General features: G+C 32.5%; 1 protein-coding gene across 1 annotated transcript; it reads right to left on the bottom strand.

Moving 5' to 3' along the window:
- Positions 1 to 3,331: 3,331 nt before the first annotated feature.
- Positions 3,332 to 6,091, bottom strand: LOC145952482 (uncharacterized). The gene has a single exon (XM_083064848.1). The coding sequence runs from the start codon at positions 6,089 to 6,091 to the stop codon at positions 3,332 to 3,334; it is 2,760 nt and encodes a 919-aa protein (XP_082920974.1).
- Positions 6,092 to 23,681: the final 17,590 nt, after the last annotated feature.

The following is a 23,681-nucleotide window of genomic DNA, read 5'->3' as shown; positions in this document are numbered from 1 at the left end:
AAAGATGAACAAAATGAATAATTGAGATATTTGCAATACAAATCATGGTTCAACTTACATAACATCCCAGAATTACAATGCTGAAGTAATATAACTACGTGGGTTTAAACGAGATAAACTAAGAAAACTACGCTAATTCTACTCCTAAAAAGCAAAGAAAAGTGGTCAAGAAATTGATACCCAGCAGATGCGTGCACGAAAGCCATATGCGCAGGCAGAGAGTGCTTACAGAAATGTGAGTATGAAATTTTCGACCTCTTGAAAGTACATATTTCTTCGTGTTTATAGAGTCAAATGAAGGTGGTTAATTTTAGTGCATGTGCGTCATGGAAAAGTAACCGCCATCCACTATGCCCAATAGGTGGTTTTAGAATGTAACCTCTCGTAACCGCTCGTTCCACTCTTTCTCTTTTCACTTCGATCCATTTTCCGTTAACCGTTCTGAGATAACTACTCACTACTTGGAAACCTTCAGTAATTTCCATCTTTCGAGCACTTCTCGGTTTGATTCGACTCATTTTTTCGACTATATTTTGAATACGGACAGCTTGAGCTTTTGATACTTCCTGAAACTCCTGAATGTGCTTTTCGAGTTACCTGGTCTTCGAGTGATCCTAACAAATGCCCCCCTAGGAATTCAATCTTGATGCACATACTACCCAGAGAGATTTGAATTCCTATCGAGAGTTATTTTTGAATCCTCATCGAATGGCTTCAAATAGTGACTTTATATTTCTTCGATGAAAACCTATCTCGATCCTTAAATTTCAGAGTATTAGAACCTTGAAAAAACAAAAAGTGGACTCGGGCAGCACCAAAACTGTAAGTAAACTTGCCTCAGTATTCTGTTATTTGTTATTTCGAGTATCAGCATGGAAACCAACTTGACTATAAAGATGTGTCTTCCCATCTTAGGTTTCGACCACAAAAAGCCAGATAAAGGGAAGGGAAAACTAGTGATCCCTTCTTCCAAGAAAACTCAAAAGCCTTCCAGTGAGAAACTTCTTAAGGATGCGATGAAGTCGGTTCCCAAGGTATTTTTATTTTGATTTCGATCACCTTTCCTTCTTTCTTGATTTTAAGATATTTGCTCATCATAGGACGTCGAAATCATCCACATTGACTCTTCTCGAGAAATGTCGAGAGATATACCTCTTGTTCCTGGGCATCTCAACATGTTCATCTTTTCACCAACCTTCATTTTTGTTAACTTTAATCTTTTCTTCTAATCCCCTCCATTTTTGTAGTTGGGACTTGGATCAAGCCCTCCTAGAACCAGCCTTCAAACTCGAAGTCGAGCAGATGGTCGAAGACTTGCTTGCCTTCTCTGACCTTCCTCTTGCAATCCATATCGAGCTACAAGAGTTTACTCAGTCTTATACTCTTGCCTCAGATCTTCGATCGAAGTGGGCTACCACTTTCTAGGAAGTGGCTCAGATTGAAGTTGAAAGCGAGGGAGATCGTGCTAAACTCGAAGAGCTCCGCGAAGATCTAATCTCCGTTCGGAAAGCTACTGAGGAGATGATCCTTGTTTTAAAGAAGTTACAACAGGAAGAAGTAGATTGCACAGCGTCCATTGAAGTCTTGCAGCATGAGTTGAATACTCTTCGCTCGAAACAGGCCGCTTTGAAGACTCAAAGTCAAGACGTTGTGCAACGTCAGAAGAACTTAAAAGAAGAAGGCAAGGTTATCTCTTCGAGACTGGCCAAAACTTTGGAGCACAAGAAACATCTGTAGAGTCAATGTGTTGCTCGAAGGCAAAGCTTGGATGAGGCTTATAAGGCTTTTAAAGATTTCAAGTCCAAGTTTTGTAATAATTAGATTTTTCAATCTTGATTTTTTGAATTTCTCTTTGGCTTGTAATGAACAACTATTTAACATTCTGCTCTCTCATGAAAGTGTTTCAAATATTTTCCATTTATAACTTTGTTCACATTTGAATCGATTTCTTTAATCACGTATGCATTTTTCGAATATGCTTGCTCGATTATAAAGGGACCTTCCCAATTAGGAGACCACTTCCCAAAGTGTCGAGATTTTTGATCTATGGGAAGAATCACTTTTAACACCAAGTCACCAACTCGAAAACTACGTGCTTTGACTCTTATTGTATGATTTCTCGACTCTTTCCTTTTGTTGAACAAGGTTTTGCAATGCAATCAATCTTTCTTCCTCTAAAGAAACCAATTCATCATACATTAAATTCCAATAATCCTCCATAGGTAACTCATTTTGTTTCTGTATAAGAATTGATTGCAAATTAATATCTATAGGAAGAATAGCCTCGTGCCCATACACCAGTTTTATAAGGAGTAGTCTTCGTGGCATCTCTAGGTGAATTCCTATAAGCCCATAATATTTGGACATCGAAAAGCAGTTTTCGATACATCATTAGCTGCAATATCAATTTGGTTATATCCAGAATAACCATCAAGCAAAGTCATAATTTCATTACCTACAGCAGCGTCTATCATAGTTTCAGCAATGGGCATAGGATACTCATCCTTGGGAGTTTCCATGTTGAGATCTCGAAAGTCAATACAAACTCTGAGTTTCCCGTTTTTCTTTATAACCGGCATTATATTCGAGATCCAGTCAGGGTATCTCGAAGTTCTGATGAACTTTGCCTTCAGCGATCTCTCAATTTCCCCCTTGATTTTCTCGATTACTTCGGGAGCAAATCTTCGAGGACTTTGCTTCACGGGTTTCTTTCCTGGGATCATAGGTAGCCTATGCTCCACCAATTCTCGATCTAGTCCTGGCATTTCATCATAATCCCATGCAAAGCAATCTTTGTATTCATGCAACATTCGAATTACCTCCTCTTTCAGCTCCCCTTGCAAGAACTTGCTAATATAAGTGACTCGCTTATTCTCGACGGTTCCCAGATTAACCTCTTCGAGAGGATCTTGGGATTCTAACTTATGTTCTTCATTAGCGGCCCTTTCGAACCCCAAGGGTGAATCATCGAAAATACAGTCCAGTTTGAGTTCTAGTTCTTGCTCTTTACCTTTTTTTTTTCTTCTCGACCTCTAGGTCTGTTTTTTCTTTTTGCTTTTCATTTTTATCTGAGACTCCTTGGTCCCTTTGATTTTCTGTTTTTTGTTTTTCTTCATTCTTCTTTTCGATTTCGAAGTCTTTTCCCTTTCTCTTTTGTTTTTCTTTCTTTATTGACTCGAAATCTGTCTCCTCTTTCTTTTTTGTTTTTCTTCGGCCAAAATGGTCGTGCTAACCTCATTGTCAAACTGATCTTTCTCGGCCAAGTTGGCCGTTTGATCGGCCACGTAGGCCGCTATTCGAGCTAAGAAGCTCGAGTAAGAATTTTCTTCCTTCATTCATCCAGTGGAGCCGAATCCTTTTCGGCTCGAATCATAAATCCCTTTTTCACATCCCAGCAAAAGGTTTTCTTGATTCCTTCCTCTTCGTCCATCACACCAGAATTGTAAGCCTCGAAAGGCTTGGTCTTCGCAAATGTTGTTAATTGCTGATCAGCAAAATACATGCCAACTTCATAAGTTTTTTGATCAGCTTCGAGGACCTCTAACCCTTCATCATCGTTCCAGAAGAAAACCTTCTGGTGTACGGTCGAAGGAACAGCACCTACCCCATGGATCCACTCTCGACCTAGCAACACATTGAAGTTTGCCTTGGAAGGCGTCACTATAAACATGGTAGTCCTCTTCACACTTCCGATCTGTACATCGAGCAGAATCATACCCTCAGGATGTGAAGACTTGCCTGCATAGTCGGAGATCATGATGTTGTGGGGTTTCAAATCAGCCAAGGATTTCCCAAACCTTTTTAGCATTGTCTTAGGCAAGATATTCACAGCTGCGCCTCCGTCGATCAGCACCTTGTTCACCTCTTGTCCTTCGATCATCAAGGTCAGTAAGAGAGATTTAAGGTGCCCCTTCATTTCTTCTGTGGGAGAGTCGAACACCGCCGAGTTGAACTTGGGGAGAACCCTCGAGATTTGATTCACCCATATAACTTTCGACTCATAGTTAGGATCCTCAAAATAATCTTCTCGATGAATGTCCTCTTGTTCATTGACGGACTCCATAGCCCCGGCATACTCGGAAGGCAAAATGGAAACTACCCCACAAATGTCTTCCAGAGAATCCTCGAACCCGCTCTCAAAGCAATCTGTGATCATATCTTCATCATCCTCTAAGAACTTCTGAGAGGATTCCCCTTTTTGGGGTACAGGAATCGAAAAACGATTTCCCTTAATACCTTCAAAAGTAGCTTTCCTCATCCTTTGTTGTCTCCTCCACTGAGTCTTAGTCAGGTTGTTGAAAGGTTGTCGAAAACCGCACCCATACCCTCCGATATTAACTCGACTAGGCCCTGTTATGGAGTTTGGCATCCTCCCGGGCACTCCTTGCATCGGGTGAGCAGTATGACTCATGACCTGTTTTCCTCGACCCATACCTCCCATCATCATTGGCCTAGGTGGTGCGTTCCATTTCCCCACAGGCACATTTGCGTTCGGCACGTAAGTATTGCCAAACTTCGAGGAATTATACATCTCCATTTTTCCCACTGGAGCATTGTATTGAGGCATATGAACTTGCCTCATGGTCAATCCTGCCTTCGACCCTTCATATATTTTAGTCCTTTCACGCAGCTTCTCAGCTTTGTAGCTTTTCAGCATCTCCGACTCCTCGAAGGCCTTGGCAGCAGCCTTGTCAAAGACGGCACTGCATCGAGGACACAACATGACTTCCTTGTCTGCTTCTTTCTTCTTAGATAAGAAGTCGACCAAACTATCTCCTTCCTTTGGGTAAATGGGTTCTTGCTCCTTGGCAAAATCCTCCATTAACTCTTCGAGTTTCTCATCAGAGATAGGCTCGATGTTTTCATCCTCTTCCACAGTAACATCCACCATGTTGACCCCCATAGAGACTGGTTCGGCATATCCAGTATGAGCAGCGAATGGGTCTGTGTCAACTTTCATGTCTTTTCCTTCGAATGCAAGACGACCATCAGTAATCGCCTTTTCGATCAAATCCCTGAAACGTACACAATTATTAGTCCAGTGGCCATACATGTTATGGTATTTACAGAACTTCTTTCCTTTTCTTTGCTCGAATGGTGGAATCTTGTGATTTTCTGGAAGAATAATTTGCTTATCTTTTAATAAGATGTCAAATATTTTTTCTGCTTTGGTTATATCGAAACTGTATTTCTTATTCGAATTCCCTTCCATATTACCCCCTGGTTTTAGCATTTGACACTGGTACGTAGGTCCGGGACGTAGTTCTGCTAAATTAATCTCAAAATCTTCACTCGAAGCTTCACAGTTAGAATCTTCACTAAAATCAGAATTTTCTAAATACGCTAGTTTCTCTTTTCGAACAAATTTGTCAAATTTTCTCAACCTTTCTTTTTCCCATTTAATTTGTTCGATCCTTCTCACCTTCTCAGCAAGTTGGGCCATGTCCCTCAATTGTTCATTTACTAATTTCTTGCGTATCGAAAAATCTAATCCTGTTGCTGCAATTCTAACTAATTCATGTTCAGGTATATTAGTATAGCATCGAGATTTCAATTGCCTGAACCTATTTAAATAGTCATCTAACGTTTCATTATTTTGTCTTTTAATGTTCATTAGATCGACTATACTAACCTTCGTTTCTTCTCTAAAGAAATGCTCATGGAAACTACCCTCTAACTGTACCCAAGTATGTATCGAATTAGGAGGCAAAGTGGTAAACCATGTAAAAGCATGCTTGGTTAATGAACTAGGGAAATATTTCATTTTCAAATATTCATTATTTGCTAAATCCCCACATTCAACCCCGTACCTAGCTATATGTTCCACTGTTGACTCAGTTAATTCTCTCGCGAATTTCGAGAATTTTGGGACTTTTACTCCACGGGGTAGTTCTACCTGTGTGATATAATCAGGGAAGGCTGACACAAAATATGGACGTTCATTTCGACCTATATCGAATTCATTTCTATTGAGTATCCTCTCTACCATTTGGTCTAAGTCATCCTGTGGGTTTCTATTAGGTCGAACTACGTTCTGGTGAAAATTCTCATGCCCCCCAGGATTTTCCATCTCATTCAGATTTCCACTCATTGCTCTCGAAGGTGACCCCTCACCTAATTTATCTCCAATTTTATTTATCAATTCATACAGAGGAGTCATAATATTATGCATTTGTGTTGACAACAAATTGACCATGTCATGATTACTGTGGTCCATTTGTTGTCGAAGAGCCATCATAGCTTGGTTACTAATACCCGTAGGTATATAACTCCCTGGTCGAATCAGCGAACCCTCCTAACTTGTCCCTACATGTTGATATGGGTCTTGCATGACAAAACCCAAACCATTTGGCCCAGGGTTGTATCCCTGTGGGGATACGTGTACTTGTGGGTTTGTCCCTAAAAAAGGTATAGGCATTTCTACGTGTACAGGTTGGGTATTACGCCAATTTTGTGGCATGCCCCAGGGGTATTCGCTAGTAACATTCACCAATTCTTGAGTGACACTATTTTGCCTAACATTGTTTTCGAGCAACACAGGAGGAGACGTTGCCCCCCTGGTCACATTGGTGGCACTATCAGAATTAGGGTTAGGTTGTTCTACATCTGCATTATTATGGTTTGCATTTTGGTTATTAGACGTAGACATAGTTCTCCCACTCCTTAATCTCATGCAATTCACACACCTAAAATTAGTCCAATTATGTTCTGAATTAAACGTGTCCCACCGGGCGTGCCAATTTGTTTACGGTGGAATTAAGTTTTATGGGCTCTTTTTATTTAGACTAGCACGAAAAACGTTTCAATTTAGATATGTGATGTTTCTGAGTTTTAGTCTTATAAAACGAGAAGAGAAGTAGTAGGAAGATTTAGTGATTACTTGTTTCTAAAGATTCTTCAATAATTAACAAGCAATAATTTCCAGACATATAAATGTAAAGATGAACAAAATGAATAATTGAGATATTTGCAATACAAATCATGGTTCAACTTACATAACATTCCAGAATTACAATGCTGAAGTAATATAACTACGTGGGTTTAAACGAGATAAACTAAGAAAACTACGCTAATTCTACTCCTAAAAAGCAAAGAAAAGTGGTCAAGAAATTGATACCCAGCAGATGCGTGCACGAAAGCCATATGCGCAGGCAGAGAGTGCTTACAGAAATGTGAGTATGAAATTTCTGACCTCTTGAAAGTACATATTTCTTCGTGTTTATAGAGTCAAATGAAGGTGGTTAATTTTAGTGCATGTGCGTCATGGAAAAGTAACCGCCATCCACTATGCCCAATAGGTGGTTTTAGAATGTAACCTCTTGTAACCGCTCGTTCCACTCTTTCTCTTTTCACTTCGATCCATTTTCCGTTAACCGTTCTGAGATAACTACTCACTACTTGGAAACCTTCAGTAATTTCCATCTTTCGAGCACTTCTCGGTTTGATTCGACTCATTTTTTCGACTATATTTTGAATACGGACAGCTTGAGCTTTTGATACTTCCTGAAACTCCTGAATGTGCTTTTCGAGTTACCTGGTCTTCGAGTGATCCTAACAATGATATAAAAATAATTAAATTTAGTTATATTTAAGAAAAATATATGTATGTTTTCTTTTATTATAATAAAGTACAAAAGAATCAATAGTTAAGTCTAAGTTTCAATAACATACATCAACATTTATTAATCATAACAAGTTTTATACTTAGAATAACAAAATGGCAAATAGTTGAGAATAATTTTATTTTTTAAGAAAAATCAAAATGGCTTGATATTAAGAATATTTCATTCATCCGCGGTGAACAAATATTTAGCCAATTTGTATTGTATTTTCTGTTACAAGTTTTATTAGTTTTTTCATTCGATTCAAGTTGATTATGTGATTTATTTGAACCAATCACTTTTCACCATTTTTTGGGTCCAATGGTAGAATTTTCAAAATAGTGCTTATATATGGCCCAAAAGTAGATGGAGCGAATTGTAGTTAAAAAAAATAATCAAATGACATTCAATTAACACATTAAAGCCTATATCCAAACTTAATATTAGAGTTAAGATTGTAAGCAGACTAATAGGGGTCACGACGAGTTATAATAAATTAGACTAAAATTTTTAGATGAAATTCGATTTTTCTAAATAGATATTTAAGTATGATTTTATGTAAATTATTGGTTTTTTCGGGTTGACTCATTTTTTCTAACAAGAATATTTTGTAGTGGGATTTTCGGTACTTGACCATCAACAACATTATTAATATCGATATTTTTCAAAATTAAAAATGACTACTTTTTATTATGTGATATGTATATCACTTCTTCACATATTATAACAATGAAATATGCAACATAATTAATTATTCATCATCAAACACTATAGAAAAATTAAAAACAAACCTGAAAATCATAATGTGAATACATAATTACAAATTACACATTCTAATGTATATAATATTTTATGATATTTTTTTTGTTATAATAAATATTATTATAATAACTATTCACCTCTTTAGTCAAGAGCTATAGACTCATAAAGGTTAAATTTATAAATATTGTTTCATCTTTCACATATCAAATATGCAAAATTAATATCATAAAATTTAAAATGTAAATCATTTGATAGTTTAGAGTTAGATCACATTGTCATATAGAGGGGAATAATTGAGAATCGCAAGCTCATAGGCGACAACATATCTTGACCAGCCACAATACCATTCCAAAATGATAGCACTGTGAAAGAAAATATAAAAAAATATTTATATGATTGTATAAATAGGCTAAATGAGTATTTGACCTATGTGATTTATTTTAATCCTTTAGACTTTTTACTCTTAGTCTCTTGGTCTACTTTCTAGCAATAAGTAACATATAAACTAGTAAAAATTAAAAAATAAGCAAACAACCCTTGACCTAATTGGATTCATATATCCAAGCCAAACCTTATTTATGACACAAACCTTATTGGATTGAACTAAAAAAATCTCACATTTAATTTGAATATAAAATTTAGAGCCTAAACCATAATATAATTTACAAAGTGAGTTCAAATTAGTCTAACAAGATTAACCCATTTTACTTGCTCTTCTTAATATATATATATATATATATATATATATATATATATATATATATATATATATATATATATATATATATATATATATATAAGTGAAATTGATTTAAATTGGTATTAGACTAAAACCAAATCCAATTGAATTAGACTTTATTATATAAGTTTGATTTGTTTTTAAACTAAAATTTCAAGACTAATCTATTTATCTGACACAATCTTTTTTATTAATCTACGCTAGCTTTTTTAAAATTTAGTTTGACAATCTTGCTCTATTAAGGATTTTTAAATAAGTTAAATTAGAAATTGGATTGGTTTAATGAGAAAAATATTGGATCTGACCCCACTATTTTTTTTTATTGAATCATTCAATTGATTTGTCTATAAGTAACAATTTGTATTGGATTTTTTTTTGTTATAATAAAAAATATTTTACTCTTATACACATTCTTATTTAAAAAAATGAATATAAAATTAAAAAAATGATTTTGATATTCTTTTTAAAAAAGCATTTTGTGTTGCATCATTCGATCTTGATCCTTTACTCCATTTTCGTACAAGAAATAGGTGCCACACAATACTTGGCCTCACTCTGAATCTTACTTTCTGATCTTATGAAGATTCCTTATACACACCAATATGATTTTGTTTTTCTTTTCAATACTGATATTATCCATTTTAATAGTAAATTTATGCCAAACTAAACTCATCACATTACTACCGACTAAAATAGTATAAAGTGACATGTACAAAATTTTAAGTTTAAATATTTTACTGTCTTTGTAATTATTTTTTACTGATAAAAAAAAATTAAACTCTTCACATTACTACTAAGAATACAGTTGGATACATACTTGAAAGGGCTTTTAAGTACTTTTCTAAAACAATATTTTCTATTGAGAAGTCTTTAAAAACCTTTTCAAGCAACAAGCACTTTTTAGATCAACCTGTCAATAAAAGTTAGCTCAGATACTAAGAAAATTTGAGAACTTCTTTAATAGATAATACGTATGTATCTTTGCAAATTCTTATTAAATTGTGAATCATATTTTTACTCTAACGAACCACCTCTACCAACTCATCTAAACTTTTTTACTATAAAAAAAACTGATAATCCTTGGATTTTTCTGTGCTGATTTGAAAACGTGATGATTTTGTTCTATGTCCATATTTTGTTGTGGTCCAGTTAAAAGTGAAGTTGGACTAGAAAAGGCCCCATTAGTGGGCCATTCACAGGTAAGCAAAGGACCCATTTTTCATTTCTCTGAGCAATTGGGCCTAGTTGTGCCTGAGGTGGAGGGTTCCACTCCACGCTGAGTCATTTTCCATGCAACATAATTTTGTCAATGCCGAATACCAACATTCGATATATGTGACCCAAAATTTGAGACTTGAGATTTTGACAAGAGGACAAAGACTCAACCTCCCCTCCTAGATTAAGACTGTTAGTTGTGTAGGCAGAGATGAAAGCTACAAGCTCCTAAACTCACAACAATTTACCAAGACTCCTTAATTACCTAAACCAACTTGCATGTGCATAATAGGTAGTACCAGTAGAACAACCAATGATCATAGATTTGTCAAACAAGGCAAAATCGGCAAAAACCACACATTGTGATAGTTATGTGCTTGGTGGCAGAAATGATGATGGTGGTGATAGGTCTGTGGGGAGTGTTTGTGAGACCAATGATGTTCCAATATGTTGCAGAGATGGGAGTAGTGATGGGGTGTGCCATCTACAGGCTCATGAGATCAGAAAGGCCTTCTTGGATTCTCTCAAACTATGTCTCATCATAGTCATGCAAGAACAAGAGTGGAAAAACCCCTTCAACTATGATGATGATGATGAATTCGGTGTATGTGTCCACTTGCCTTTGTGTAGTTTCTTCTTTTAGAATGTCTAATTCTGATATATATTTACATTCAGATTGCAGTTAATTGAATGTTTCGAATGTTCAGATGCTAGTTGTAACTTGAATTTCTAGCAAGTGAAAACCTCGTTGACTCCAAATTTGATTAGAACAACTAGGAGTAGTTTTGCCAAGACGAGAACTGATTTCTGTATTTTTTTTTCCCCCACCATATGTTGTTTATGTTATTCTAATACGAATCAGACTAATTTAATGATAAATAAATTAAGATTATTAAAGGGAGCCGATTTAATTAACTTTGAGTTGATATTATAGTTGATTTAGACTATTAATTAGTTATATTATTTGTGTTGTCTCATTTTAACGAGACAAAATATGACTAATCCAACTTATTCCATTGCAAGTATTGGATTTAATAGGTTGACTCAACATATTTTTTTAAAAATAAAATAAAAAAGATAATGAAGGTTTTAAAAGCTGATAAAATGAGTTGATTTTTGACTCATTCAGAATTGACAATAAACTTAATTTAGGATAATTAATCACAAGTTGACACTAAATTGATTTATTTGTGTTCCTTACTTTAAAATGAGTTGACTTATTTAAAAAAATATTAATAAAATACATAATAAATCATGTCCAACATAAATTTTTATTTTTTAATTTTAATGATTTATAGGAGTTCAAATAGTTTTGTATATTAGATGTATATAGATCCACCACAATCAAGATTGATTGCTTTCATTGTTAAGGGTTGGCTTGAGATTTTGGATAACTTATGTGATTTGAGAAAGTGATAGCTTTCTAATTATTTGAATATTGTCTTCATTTGAATTTTTTTTTCTTAAAAATCATAAATAATCTATTCATAATTAATTTTTTTTATAAAAATCAAAACAACACTATTTAATTTATCTTACAACATTGTAAATCACAAATAAAATTTTAATAATTTCAATTTAAAAAAACTTCTTTCAACAAATTTAAAGGTAACCACAAAAAATTATTGGTTAAAATGATTTGACACTTGACCTCATTAATCAACGCAAGGTTTAAGGATTGATTCTCACATTGGATATCTAGTCATGACTAGAGATACCACTTTATTTCTATAGGGCTTGATTTGAAATGCAAAGTTAACCAACATAATAGTTAATACTCCTTCAGTCCTTATTATAAAACACAATTTAAAAGAAAATGATTGTCTTTTTTATAAGGCACTTTTACAATTTCTATAAATTATTAAATTTATTTATCATCTTTTACCCCTTTTAATGATTGTAATAATATGTGTTTCTTATTGAATAATGAGAACAAAAAAAATGATAAATGTTATCTCTCTCACCTCTTTAACTCTCCAAGACAATTTGATACGAAATAATATCTTTACTTCTCTCATGAAAATTTAATAATAAGTAAGAAATGTAAAATTGGTATATTATGATTTTATTTTATAAATTCAATAAAATTAATTAATATAATTAATTATATTAGCAAGTATAATTCAATTAAAAATATTTTATAATAAGGACTAGAGTAAGAGTAATCAATAGTCCATTTTATGCATAATTGGATTCAAAAAGTCTAACCCATTACAAATCAAGCCATAACTTCAGATTGGATCGAGTTCGGTTTGAAGCATATTCGATTTGAAGTAGATGAATTATTTTAGACTCGTCATCCTAACGCATCTCTTCTCTGATTGAAAATTGAAACTTTTTTCTTTTGTTGTTGCATGCATGACAATGGTGGTTCTTTCTTCGTCATTGCGTGAAATGAAATGTCAAAAGTCAAAACCATATACAACTCTACACAAACATCACAAATCCGAATGCTCCTCTTGAGAAAACATGTAGATCTAGTGCAATAAATAATGATTGTTGGATGATAAATAAGAATTATGCATGGTGATATGATGCATGTGGTAAAGCACCAAAAACACGCATTGTCATGCCAAAGACAAGATAAGTGATGGGGAGTAACAAATTAAGGGGACAAAGGATACACAGAGAAAAAAACTAGGAAGGCAACAAACATGCAAGCATAAATGGATGAAGAGCAAAAAAAACTAAGAATGAAAAAAACTATGAAGACAAGCCCAATGAGATGAAGGAGAGATATAATCAATAAGAAGGAGAATCAAAAAGTAGTATATTGACGACTGTTACTCGATTAACATGAATAAGGGAATGATTATGAACATAGGGTGGAGGCATCACGTTGAGTCTGTGAATTCAAAAGTTTATTTTTAAAGATTTTTAATTAAATTTAGTTGGAAATGTTTCTCGATGAAAACAACTTCTAAAACTTAACATATCTTAATAATCTGTTGGTCAGACCGATTAACAATCCCAAACTTGATTGATGAGAGCCTTTTTCTTCTTTCTGTTAATGTGGGTTGGGTCGGGTCTTGGTTTTTTGCCCACCCCTAGTCTAGAGGAATAATATTTTTCTAGGATTAAATATGTTCTAAGTTCTTGAAATTTCGTTAATTTTTATTTTAGATTTTTAAATAAATTTTATTTGATTTTGCACAAATATTTTTTATGAACAAAAAATTTAACACTGGTGACCAAATATTAATGGGAAAAAAATTTAAAGACCAAAAATAAAAATTGAAAATAATTCAAGGACTAAAAATAATATAAAAAAATTATTCAAGACTAAAAACAAAAATTAACAAAAGTTCAAGAATCAATTAATCATATTTTTTTAACATGTGCATGCATTAGAAAAATAGTTTAATGTCTATAAGAACTCAATATTATAAAGTTTGATTTTGATTTCACTAGTAAAAACTTTTAATTAATCAAGCAAAATTTTACTACCATGATAATAAAAAAAGTTAATAAACTTTTTTAATCATGATATTGATACAAAGTATTTATTGCTAAAAATAATAATTAATTTTTGTCAAAAATTGTGAGTTTACAAGATAAATATTTTTCTTTTAATAATTATCAAATAATATATTAAGTGGGTACACATTAACAAATGCTTATATGAGTTATTAATGTGCATTCATTTTCAGTTCAAGTACGTAAATAACTTATAGATAAAATTATCTCAAAATATATTAACAGTGTAATTCATTAATTTACTAACATACGTAAGTAACTTATAAATAAAATTATCTTAAAATTTATTAATAGTGTAATTTACTAATTTGCTCAACTAAAAAAAGGATAAAATAGTACACACACAAAAACTATTATAAAAAACAATTTTGGGCTTGCTCTCCAAGCATTTCAGGCCAAATCAAAAAACAAGTATTTAAAAGATAGCAAAAAGAGGCTAATGATATCTACACCTTCCGGTATTAATAATATACCTCTATCATACTTTTTTTTCTTCTTCAAAATACCCTTAATGTGTTTTTTATTTTTTTAATTTCTCAACTTTATAAACTCTCTTGTTTTCCAAGTTCAATTTTTTCTTCTTCTGAATACTCACCCCTTTTACATATACTCCTTCTTATCTCCTTGCCTCTAACATGTAATTTCTTTTTCAAATATTCACTCCTTTCACATGCACCCCATTCTTGTCTCATTGTCTTCAACATTCAATTTCTTTTTCAAGTACTCACCATTTTCACATGCACTCATTCATCCATTTTTCAAGGTTTTAAAATGGATTAAAATTTTAGAATCATGATTTTTCTTCTAAAATGTAAAATTTTTAGATTCTCGCACACCCTTTCTTCACACATCTAGTTTCTATAATATAATTTTTTAGAGGTGTTTTTTTTTATCTATTTTTGAAAACATATTTTCTGGAACACTAAAGAAGAAGGAAAAAGAAAAAGGAAGTTGTGTATAATCATGAGTCAATTATTTACTTGTTAAATCAATTTTTTTAATTGAATTTTCAATTTTTTTCAAGCACTCACCCCTTTCTCATGCAATCGCCTTCTTCTATTTTCCAAGATTTCAAAATGAAATAAAATTTTAAAATTATAATTTTCCTTCCAAAACATAGAATTTTAAAAACCTTATGCACCCTTCCTTTCACATGCATCTAGTTTCTGTAACATTAGTTTTAGTGTTTTGAAAAAAAAATTCAAAAGAATATTTTCATTATTACTGAAAATAATTTTTTGAGATTCTTTTTACATACTTTAGAAAAAACTATTTTTTTAGAACATTAAAGAAAAAGAAGAAAAAGAAATAGATGAAAAAGATTGAAGGAAGGATATATATATATAATTATATATCATGAGTTAATTATTTACTTGCAAAATTAATTTTTAAAAATTAACGTTTGAACAAGCATATTTATTTGAAAATTATTTACTTGCAATATATTTTAGAAAAAAGTATAATGAAAGTATATTATTAATATATGTATATTAATAACCACAATTTCAGTTTAGAGATGAATAAGCATAATTTCAGTTTAGGGCCGGGCCGGGCCTGATAGAATACTGGAGTCATGTTTGATGCAGTCCGTTTAAATGCATCACTATACAAGCTATCTCTAGCAGGCTAGTCCAATGATATTTCATTCTACATCTTTTTCTTTTAATATTTTGCAAAGAAAATATTATATATAAAATAAATACATTTAATGTCTGAAAAAATAAAATTAATTTTTATTAATTGTCTTCATTTAATAAATAAAAATTAGTGAAAATTATGAACCACAACAATTTTTTTTATTATCAATATATATACCAATATAACATTAAGATCGTTTAATTGTTACTACTTACTAATTCCAGAATAAAACAAAAATATTTTTATACATATCGAATTTAGATATAAATAAATTTTAATTAATTTCACCCCATTTAATAATATTATTTTTAAAATATTATTTATTTAATTTAATTTCAATATTTTGTATTAACTTCCATATAGAAGGGTGATTTTAAAAATAAGTTTTCTTCTAAATACCATTGATATAATTAAATAATATTAAATTTTTAATTAGCATTTTTTTTCTTTCTTTATTCTATACACATGATTTACATTATTTAAAAGTTGAAAATCAATATATGTACAGGTGGGATGTAACTTTATATATATATATATATATATATATATATATATATATATATATATGCAAAAAAAAACTTTTTTTTTTCCTTTTTATCTTATTACTTTTCCTTTTTTAAAAGACAATTTTCTAACTGTCTATTGTATTAATTAATTTTCTATAATATCTTTAATTTGCTAACAATGTTTAGGCAAAGAAAAAATTCCATAAACTCATGAATTAAATTCTCTCTCATCATTGGAGAAAATAATTAATTTTAAAAATATTTAAAAGAATTTAAAATTATTGACTAATTTAATATCTGTTCTTACCGGAAATCTGCTATAGAGCTGATCCGCCAAGTAAGATCGGTGAGCCTCCTTCACAGGTACGCTGGTGCTCCAAGATGGGGGTGGTACCTGCAAAAGAGACTCTGATGCTAAAGTTAGTGTTTGTGGGAGTATGAGTCTTGTATAAATAATGCACGTACCTTTGTGTGAATTAGGGTTGGGCCTTGGACCTGAGATCTGTTATGATCTGATTAGATAGTAGATCTCGTCTGGAGCGAGATCCCCGAGATCAGTTATGATCTGATTAGAATGCGGATCTCATCTTGAGCGAGATTTCCGAGATCAGTTATGATCTGATTAGATTGCGGATCTCATCTGGAGCGAGATCTCCGAGATCAGTTATGATCTGATTAGATTGCGGATCTCGCTTAGGCCGAGATCTCCCAGTGCGTGCCCGAGGTTATTCCACGCTGTGATACCGAGCTCGAGCTCGGCATGGCAGTATGGATATTAATGTTTATATACTTTTGTTTCTTACTTTTCTTTTTATAGAATGAGTATGAAAGACGGTTATCTGAAAGAGAGTCACAACAGTTATCGGGAGATCATGCTGCCTCTAGTGTGCAATCTGAAAATAGTATTTTCTATGATGTTGTTGGTGGTGTGAACGATAAAGGAAGAATATTTGGTTCAGGTTCAGAGGCTGGGAAGTATAAACCTTCTTCTTCTACATTCTTAGAGGGTATCTCAACTCCTGAGTATCAACAAATGAAAAATCTTGTTTCAAATTTGTCTGAAGAAAACAAATCATTAAAAGAACAATTGCAAAGCCATGCAGATTTGATTCGTGCTTCACAGGAAGAGTCTCGGTTGGTTCGTGAGCAGCTGAAGCAATTTATGGAGATGTTTTCTCAATCTTCTCGTCCTCTCCAACCTCCTCCTACACATGATGCTGACACAGTACAATCTGATGATAATGAGTTAGATGATGATCATGATATAGATGTTTAGGGATGCATTATCTTTTACTATTATGTTTACTATGCTTTAAACTTATAATTTGTTATGTTTAAGTTTTACTATAGTACTTATCATACATTAGGGATACTTTGTTATATTTGGTGTTATTTGTATCTATGGTATGCTTGACTTTCTTATATTATTTGTATTTAGTTGCATGTTTTTATAGAATTGAGAAATTTTTCTTAATTATTTATTTTGTTAATTTTTTAAACAATTACACAATAAATTCAACTTCTTTGATTAATTAATAAATTATTTGTTAATCACAATTATAGGAGAAAAATATATTCTTTACAAATTTACGAAAAAATAATTTGCAATTTGTGACGGATTTTATTTATCACCGATGGATTTCATTCAGTACAACGGTTTGTGACAGATTTCACAATTATTCATCACAAATTTAGTCATCAAAGATGCCCAGTTTGTGAGGGATTCACAACCCAGTTAGTGACGGATTTTATCCGTCGCAAATTGTGACGGATTTTGTGACGGAGTCACATACCTCTCAATCCCTCTCAAACAGCGAGGGATTTAATCCCTCTCAAATAGTGAGGGATTCATTCATCTCCCAATCCCTCTCAAATAGCGAGGGATTCTTTCATCTCTCAATCCCTCTCAAATAGCGAGGGATTTAATCCCTCTCAAATAGCGAGGAATTCTTTGTGAGGGATTTTGTGTCATCACAATTTGTGACGGACTCACATACCTCTCAATCCCTCTCAAATAGCGAGGGATTTAATCCCTCTCAAATAGAGAGGGATTCAGCATAATTTGTGAGGGATTCATACATCTCAATCCCTCACAAATTGCGAGGGATTTAATCCCTCACAAATTGCGAATGATTTTTAATCCCTCACAAATTGCGACGGATTTTTATTAATTTCTAAACATATATTGTTACAAATTAGTGACGGAAATTATATTGTTTGTGATGCCTTAATTCCGTCACTAATTGTGACGGAGAAAATAATCCGTCACTAAATATTTTGTGACGCCAAATTTTGTGACGGAATCATTTCCGTCACAAATTCCATCACTAACTTATTTGTGACGGATTTTATGAAGATTAGTGACGGATTTTTTCCCTCTCTAATTTTAATTTTTCTAGTAGTGCGTAGTGGTTCGTCGTCGCCCTGTCTGAGGCTGGCCAGAGTAGTCGACGTTACGAGGTGAGGTCGACTCGTTGCATACTGCGCCGTGAATCGTCTGACTAGAGTGCCGAAGCTGTCAATTGACTCGGCAGGTAGCTGGGTATACCAGTTGAGTGTGGCCCCTTTGAGCGAGGTCGGGAAAACCCTACACAAGATAACATCATTGTTAGTGTAGAAGTTTACCTGGGTCGTATACAGGTCAATATGTTCATCGGGGTCCGTCGTGCCATCATAGCGATCAAGGTGGAGAGGCTTCCATCTGCGGGGGAGTGGAGTCTCCATGATGCCATCCACAAAAGGATGACGGCGAAAAGTTTCTTGACCCTCTGTGACATGAGTGAGGGCCCTGCTGACATCCTGAGTCGACTTGTGCGTCGGTGCATGAGACCGATGCGTGGCAGGTCGTGGAGTCGGTGCTCTGGTCGTAGTTCGGGGTTTAGAAACCGAATGCCCTTCGTCCTCATTCAGGTTACTCTGCAGAGGGGGTTGATCTGAGGGACGCCGAGGGAGTTGGGCACGAATGCGCTCGTTCTCGGCGTAGTGCCGCTACGTCGGCTTCATTAGCGGTGCGCATTGCCGCTAGATCAGTTTCGTGCTTGGCACGCATGCTTTGTAGGTCGGCGGCGTGTTGTTGCCGCATCTGTTCGACCTGGTCGATCAGCCTCCTCAACGTTGCTGCGTCACTATCCATGGTAGTTGAGTGATCCAGGTCGTCTGTTGCACGTCTGCTGTGGCTTCTGGTGAAAACCATACAGGTGGCCGATAAGAGCTGTCTTGATCGGTCCCACGGTGGGCGCCAAATGTTCTTATCGGAAATCTGCTGTAGAGCTGATCCGCCAGGTAAGATCGGTGAGCCTCCTTCACGGGTACGTTGGTGCTCCAAGATGGGGGTGGTACCTGCAAAAGAGACTCCGATGCTAAAGTTAGTGTTTGTGGGAGTATGAGTCTCGTATAAATAATGCACGTACCTTTGTGTGAATTAGGGTTGTGTTGGGCCTTGGGCTTGAGATCTGTTATGATCTGATTAGATAGTAGATCTCGTCTGGAGCGAGATCCCGAGATCAATTATGATCTAATTAGATTGCGGATCTCATCTGGAGCGAGATCTGCGAGATCAGTTATGATCTGATTAGATTGCGGATCTCGCTTAGGCCGAGATCTCCTAGTGCGTGCCCGAGGTTATTCCACGCTGTGATACCGAACTCGAGCTCGGCATGGCAGTACGGATAGTACAATATCATTAGCTTTTTTAAATAATGTAGAATAGTTGAAATAGTCTTATATATAAAATTCAAAGTACTTCTAGAGTCCGTAAAAAAAATCTTATGAATCATGGATCAAAATATAAACAAATTTTATTTAATTTTATTTCATTAATGTTAACATATATAAAATACCATTAATTTAGTTAAGATTCTATTTTCAATTATTTATTTATTATTTCAAGTTTAACAGGAACTATAATATGAAAGAAAATATTTTTAATTGGGATTAATAAGATTAATTAATTTTCTTAAAGTTAATTAACTATCCTAATTAAGGAGAAAATAGTACTAGTGTTAATGAATGAGGGAATGAATATTTGAATGCTAGCTACATAAAACCGTGGTCATGGTGTTTCTTTATTGTGTGTATAGTGAATAATAGCTTCTTATCCTAAGATGACCTAAACAACATTAATGCGTAGCAGCCGAATAGCCTTAATCATGATAACATAAGATTGACCCGTAATAGGAGTAATTATAATTCTGAGGAGGAAACATAAACATGTCGTGTCCCCCACTATAAATAATTCTCCGTCTCCAGGGGGAATTAACCTATGTTCTGGTCTAAACCTTTTTCTGCTTCTGCTGGTATTGCGTTTGCTGTCATACAATCTTTTATAAGACAACCTTCATCTCTTTCTGTCACTCTATATTTTACAAGGAAAATGTTTTTTTAACATAAATTTGGAACAATAAAAAGTTGTCTTTTGATTTTGGAGTATATTTTTTAAATATGACACTAAAAAAATTATTTATTTTATAAGAATTTGTTAGCATCAAAAAAGAGAACTTGGAAATACTCGAAATGTAGGGGTTCTCGAAATCTTAGGTGATCGGAAAATAACAAAGAAGTTTCTGAAGTGGAGACATACGAAGCACAAGGAGAATCAGGAGATACTCGAAGACATATTTCATGAAATACTCGAAATCCTTGGACCTTGAAGCTGCTACTCATTAAAAGGCTTCATAGCTTCGCAACCTCTCAAAGTACAAGAAGAATCAGGAAACACTCAAGTATACTTTTCGTGGATCACTCGAAATCCTAGGAATTCGCAAATGCATGAGTATACTTCGCAACCTTTCAGAATGAAGAACTTAGGGAAGACATGGTTAAGAGAGGTCGAAGTAAATCGAGGGGATAAGCAGTTCCAGAAGTTGTGCCCGAAAATGAGCCACAATGTGGAGGTTTAAAGCAGTTACGCATTTGGGGCACGTCAGATACACCCCAAATCTTTATAAATAGACGAGCCAGGCTCGTAGAAAGGGAAATCTCATGCTCACAATACCTCACACGCACTCTTTGCCTGCGCATATGGCTCACGTGCACGAGAAGGCTAGGTACGATTTCTCGACCACCATTTCTTTTTCCTTTTTAACGTAGCGTAGTCTTTTGAATCTTTTTCATTATCCTTACGAATTGTAATTTTGTTATCATCGAATGAAGGATATGATTTCTACAGTCAATATACATGTCATTTATTCGATTCTCATCAACATTCACGTGCATGAAATTGATTGTATGACTAACATAAATATTCTATTATGCTAAAAAAAATACTCTAATCAATTAACTCTATTTGTTGCTTGTCTGATTTACCACTGAAAACTCGTCGAACCTGTCATGTCACACACCTAAATTGAAATCATGCTAGTTCGAATAAAAAGAACCTACAAACGAAAATTCCCACAAACAAAATTAAAATAAATTTAAGCTTTAAATACATAAAATAAAATTTGAATTTATAATCAATAGTTTAAGTTTTAATATAAGATTATTTTAAATTAGAATTTAGTGATTATACATTATCAATGTAAAAGTTTTACATTGTAAATCAACAAAAAAAAATTATCACCAGATGTGATATTTAAAGTAATAATTGTAAAAGTCAACAAATATATCATATATGATATTTTGTGTTTACATGATATTGTAAAAATATTTTAAATTGACAATACATAATTTTTTTCTCTTTTCATTATTGTTAATTTCTTAAATATATAATAAAATTCAATTAATATATATATATATATATATATATATATATATATATATATATAAACAGGTAAGTTAGACAATTAAATAGTTTATTTATTTTCATAAAGATAAAAATAATGTAATTTGATATAACCGAGAGAGAATTTTTTAATTACAAAAATAATGTATAAAATTCATATTAAAAAATAATATTATAATATATTAATTAAGGTAATAAAAATAATCAAATTCAAGGAAGTGTTTATAATATAAATTGTTATTTTTACCAATTTCAAATTATTTATACATAATTACTAATATACTGTATTTATAAATGACAAAAAAAAAATAGTGGGGAAAACTGGCCCACTCTCTAATAATAAATATGCATATCCTTATATGGAACAGTATAAATAATTATGTTAATTAATTTTATTAGATTCATATAACAAAATTATAATTTATCAACTTTATCCTTTATATTTATTATATTAAATTTTTATGAGAGGTCAACTTATTATTCTATATAAAAGTTTATGTACCAATTTCAATAAAAATATTACTACATAAATGAAAATTGGGGAGTTTAAGAGCTAAGAATATTACAAGAAATATTATATACAATGAATTACAAAAAAATATCGTCACTATAGACACAATATTTATAAGTATAAATTTATTTAACTTATAATTATATATAATTTTAGTATTAATTTTGAACGAGATTCAACAACATATATTATATGTTATTATAGTCTATACCTACACTTTTTAATAATATATCAACATATATTCTATCTATATTATAGATAAAAGTGATTTATATTGATAAATATTATGTTACTATATCGTGTATATCACTATATGACATTTTATATATATATATATAGTAGATAAAATATATGTATTCTCACAATCTTTAATAGGAACAAAAAATAAAAAATAAAAAATTTTAATATTTTATAGAAATTGTAACTTTTCTTATAAAAAAGACTATCAATTTTTTCTAATTAAATAGTGTGCCTTATAATAAAATTCATAAAAAAGTATATAAGATTTACCCATATTAATAGAGTAAATATTCAATTTTTCCCCGAAATATGGACGGTTGATAGATCTCTAAATAATTTTTTGTGACATCTAGACTCCTATATTTTAATTTTGATATACAAGTTAGTTTTCTTTATTATGCTCGGTTACTAACTATATATGTTAGTTTCTTGGATAGTAAGTAATTAAGTGCAAAGTTGTCACCTATTCTCCATCCCAATTGGTTGTTCTCTCTCCTAATTACTTAATATGTGCCATAATGCAAGGTTTTAGTACTTTTTAATAAACAATGAACACTTTGTCATGTTTAATATTCTGACTATGAGTGTTTTGGTTAAAATGATAGGTTATTATTATATATTGTAGAGATTCTTGTAATTGGATTTTTCCGTCTCAACCATTTTTAATTTCTTTATCTATTGTGTCTAGAGGTTTAGGATTGTAAACCTAAATTATTGAATTTGAGGTTTAGTAAGATGAGTGATCATTCTGAAAGATCTAAATTAAGGATACATTAATTGAGTATGGATGCTTTTGTTATATTTAATGAATCACAAAACTTCTCTCATAAAAGTGGGGAAAAATTTAATGGTAATAGGAATGAGTGGGAAATAAATCATTTAAATGTTACTTCAACTATTTTAAAATTAAATTAAAAATTAAACCTTATTTTGTCTAAATATTTTTAATTTGTAACTATTATTTGTCAACTTGAGAAGAGAATATATGTGAACAATTAAGTGTAGATTGATATTAAGAGTAACAAAGTTAGTAATCAAATATAACAAAATAACTAATTTATATAACGAAATCAAAATTTAAAGAACCATATATATATATATATATATATATATATATATATATATATATATATATATATACTTTCTTTTTGTATATCATATACATACACTCATAGGCTGGTATTTGAATTTATAACTATTGATTAAGTTATATTAGTTTACACATGCTCAAGTTAATAAGTTTCCTTAGATCAAAATGACTTTTGCTAAA

This window comes from Cajanus cajan, chromosome 10 (assembly GCF_000230855.2).
Source record: "Cajanus cajan strain Asha chromosome 10, NIPB_CcT2T_4, whole genome shotgun sequence".
Taxonomy (NCBI): Eukaryota; Viridiplantae; Streptophyta; class Magnoliopsida; order Fabales; family Fabaceae; genus Cajanus; species Cajanus cajan.
This window is presented reverse-complemented; position numbering and strand designations above follow the sequence as displayed.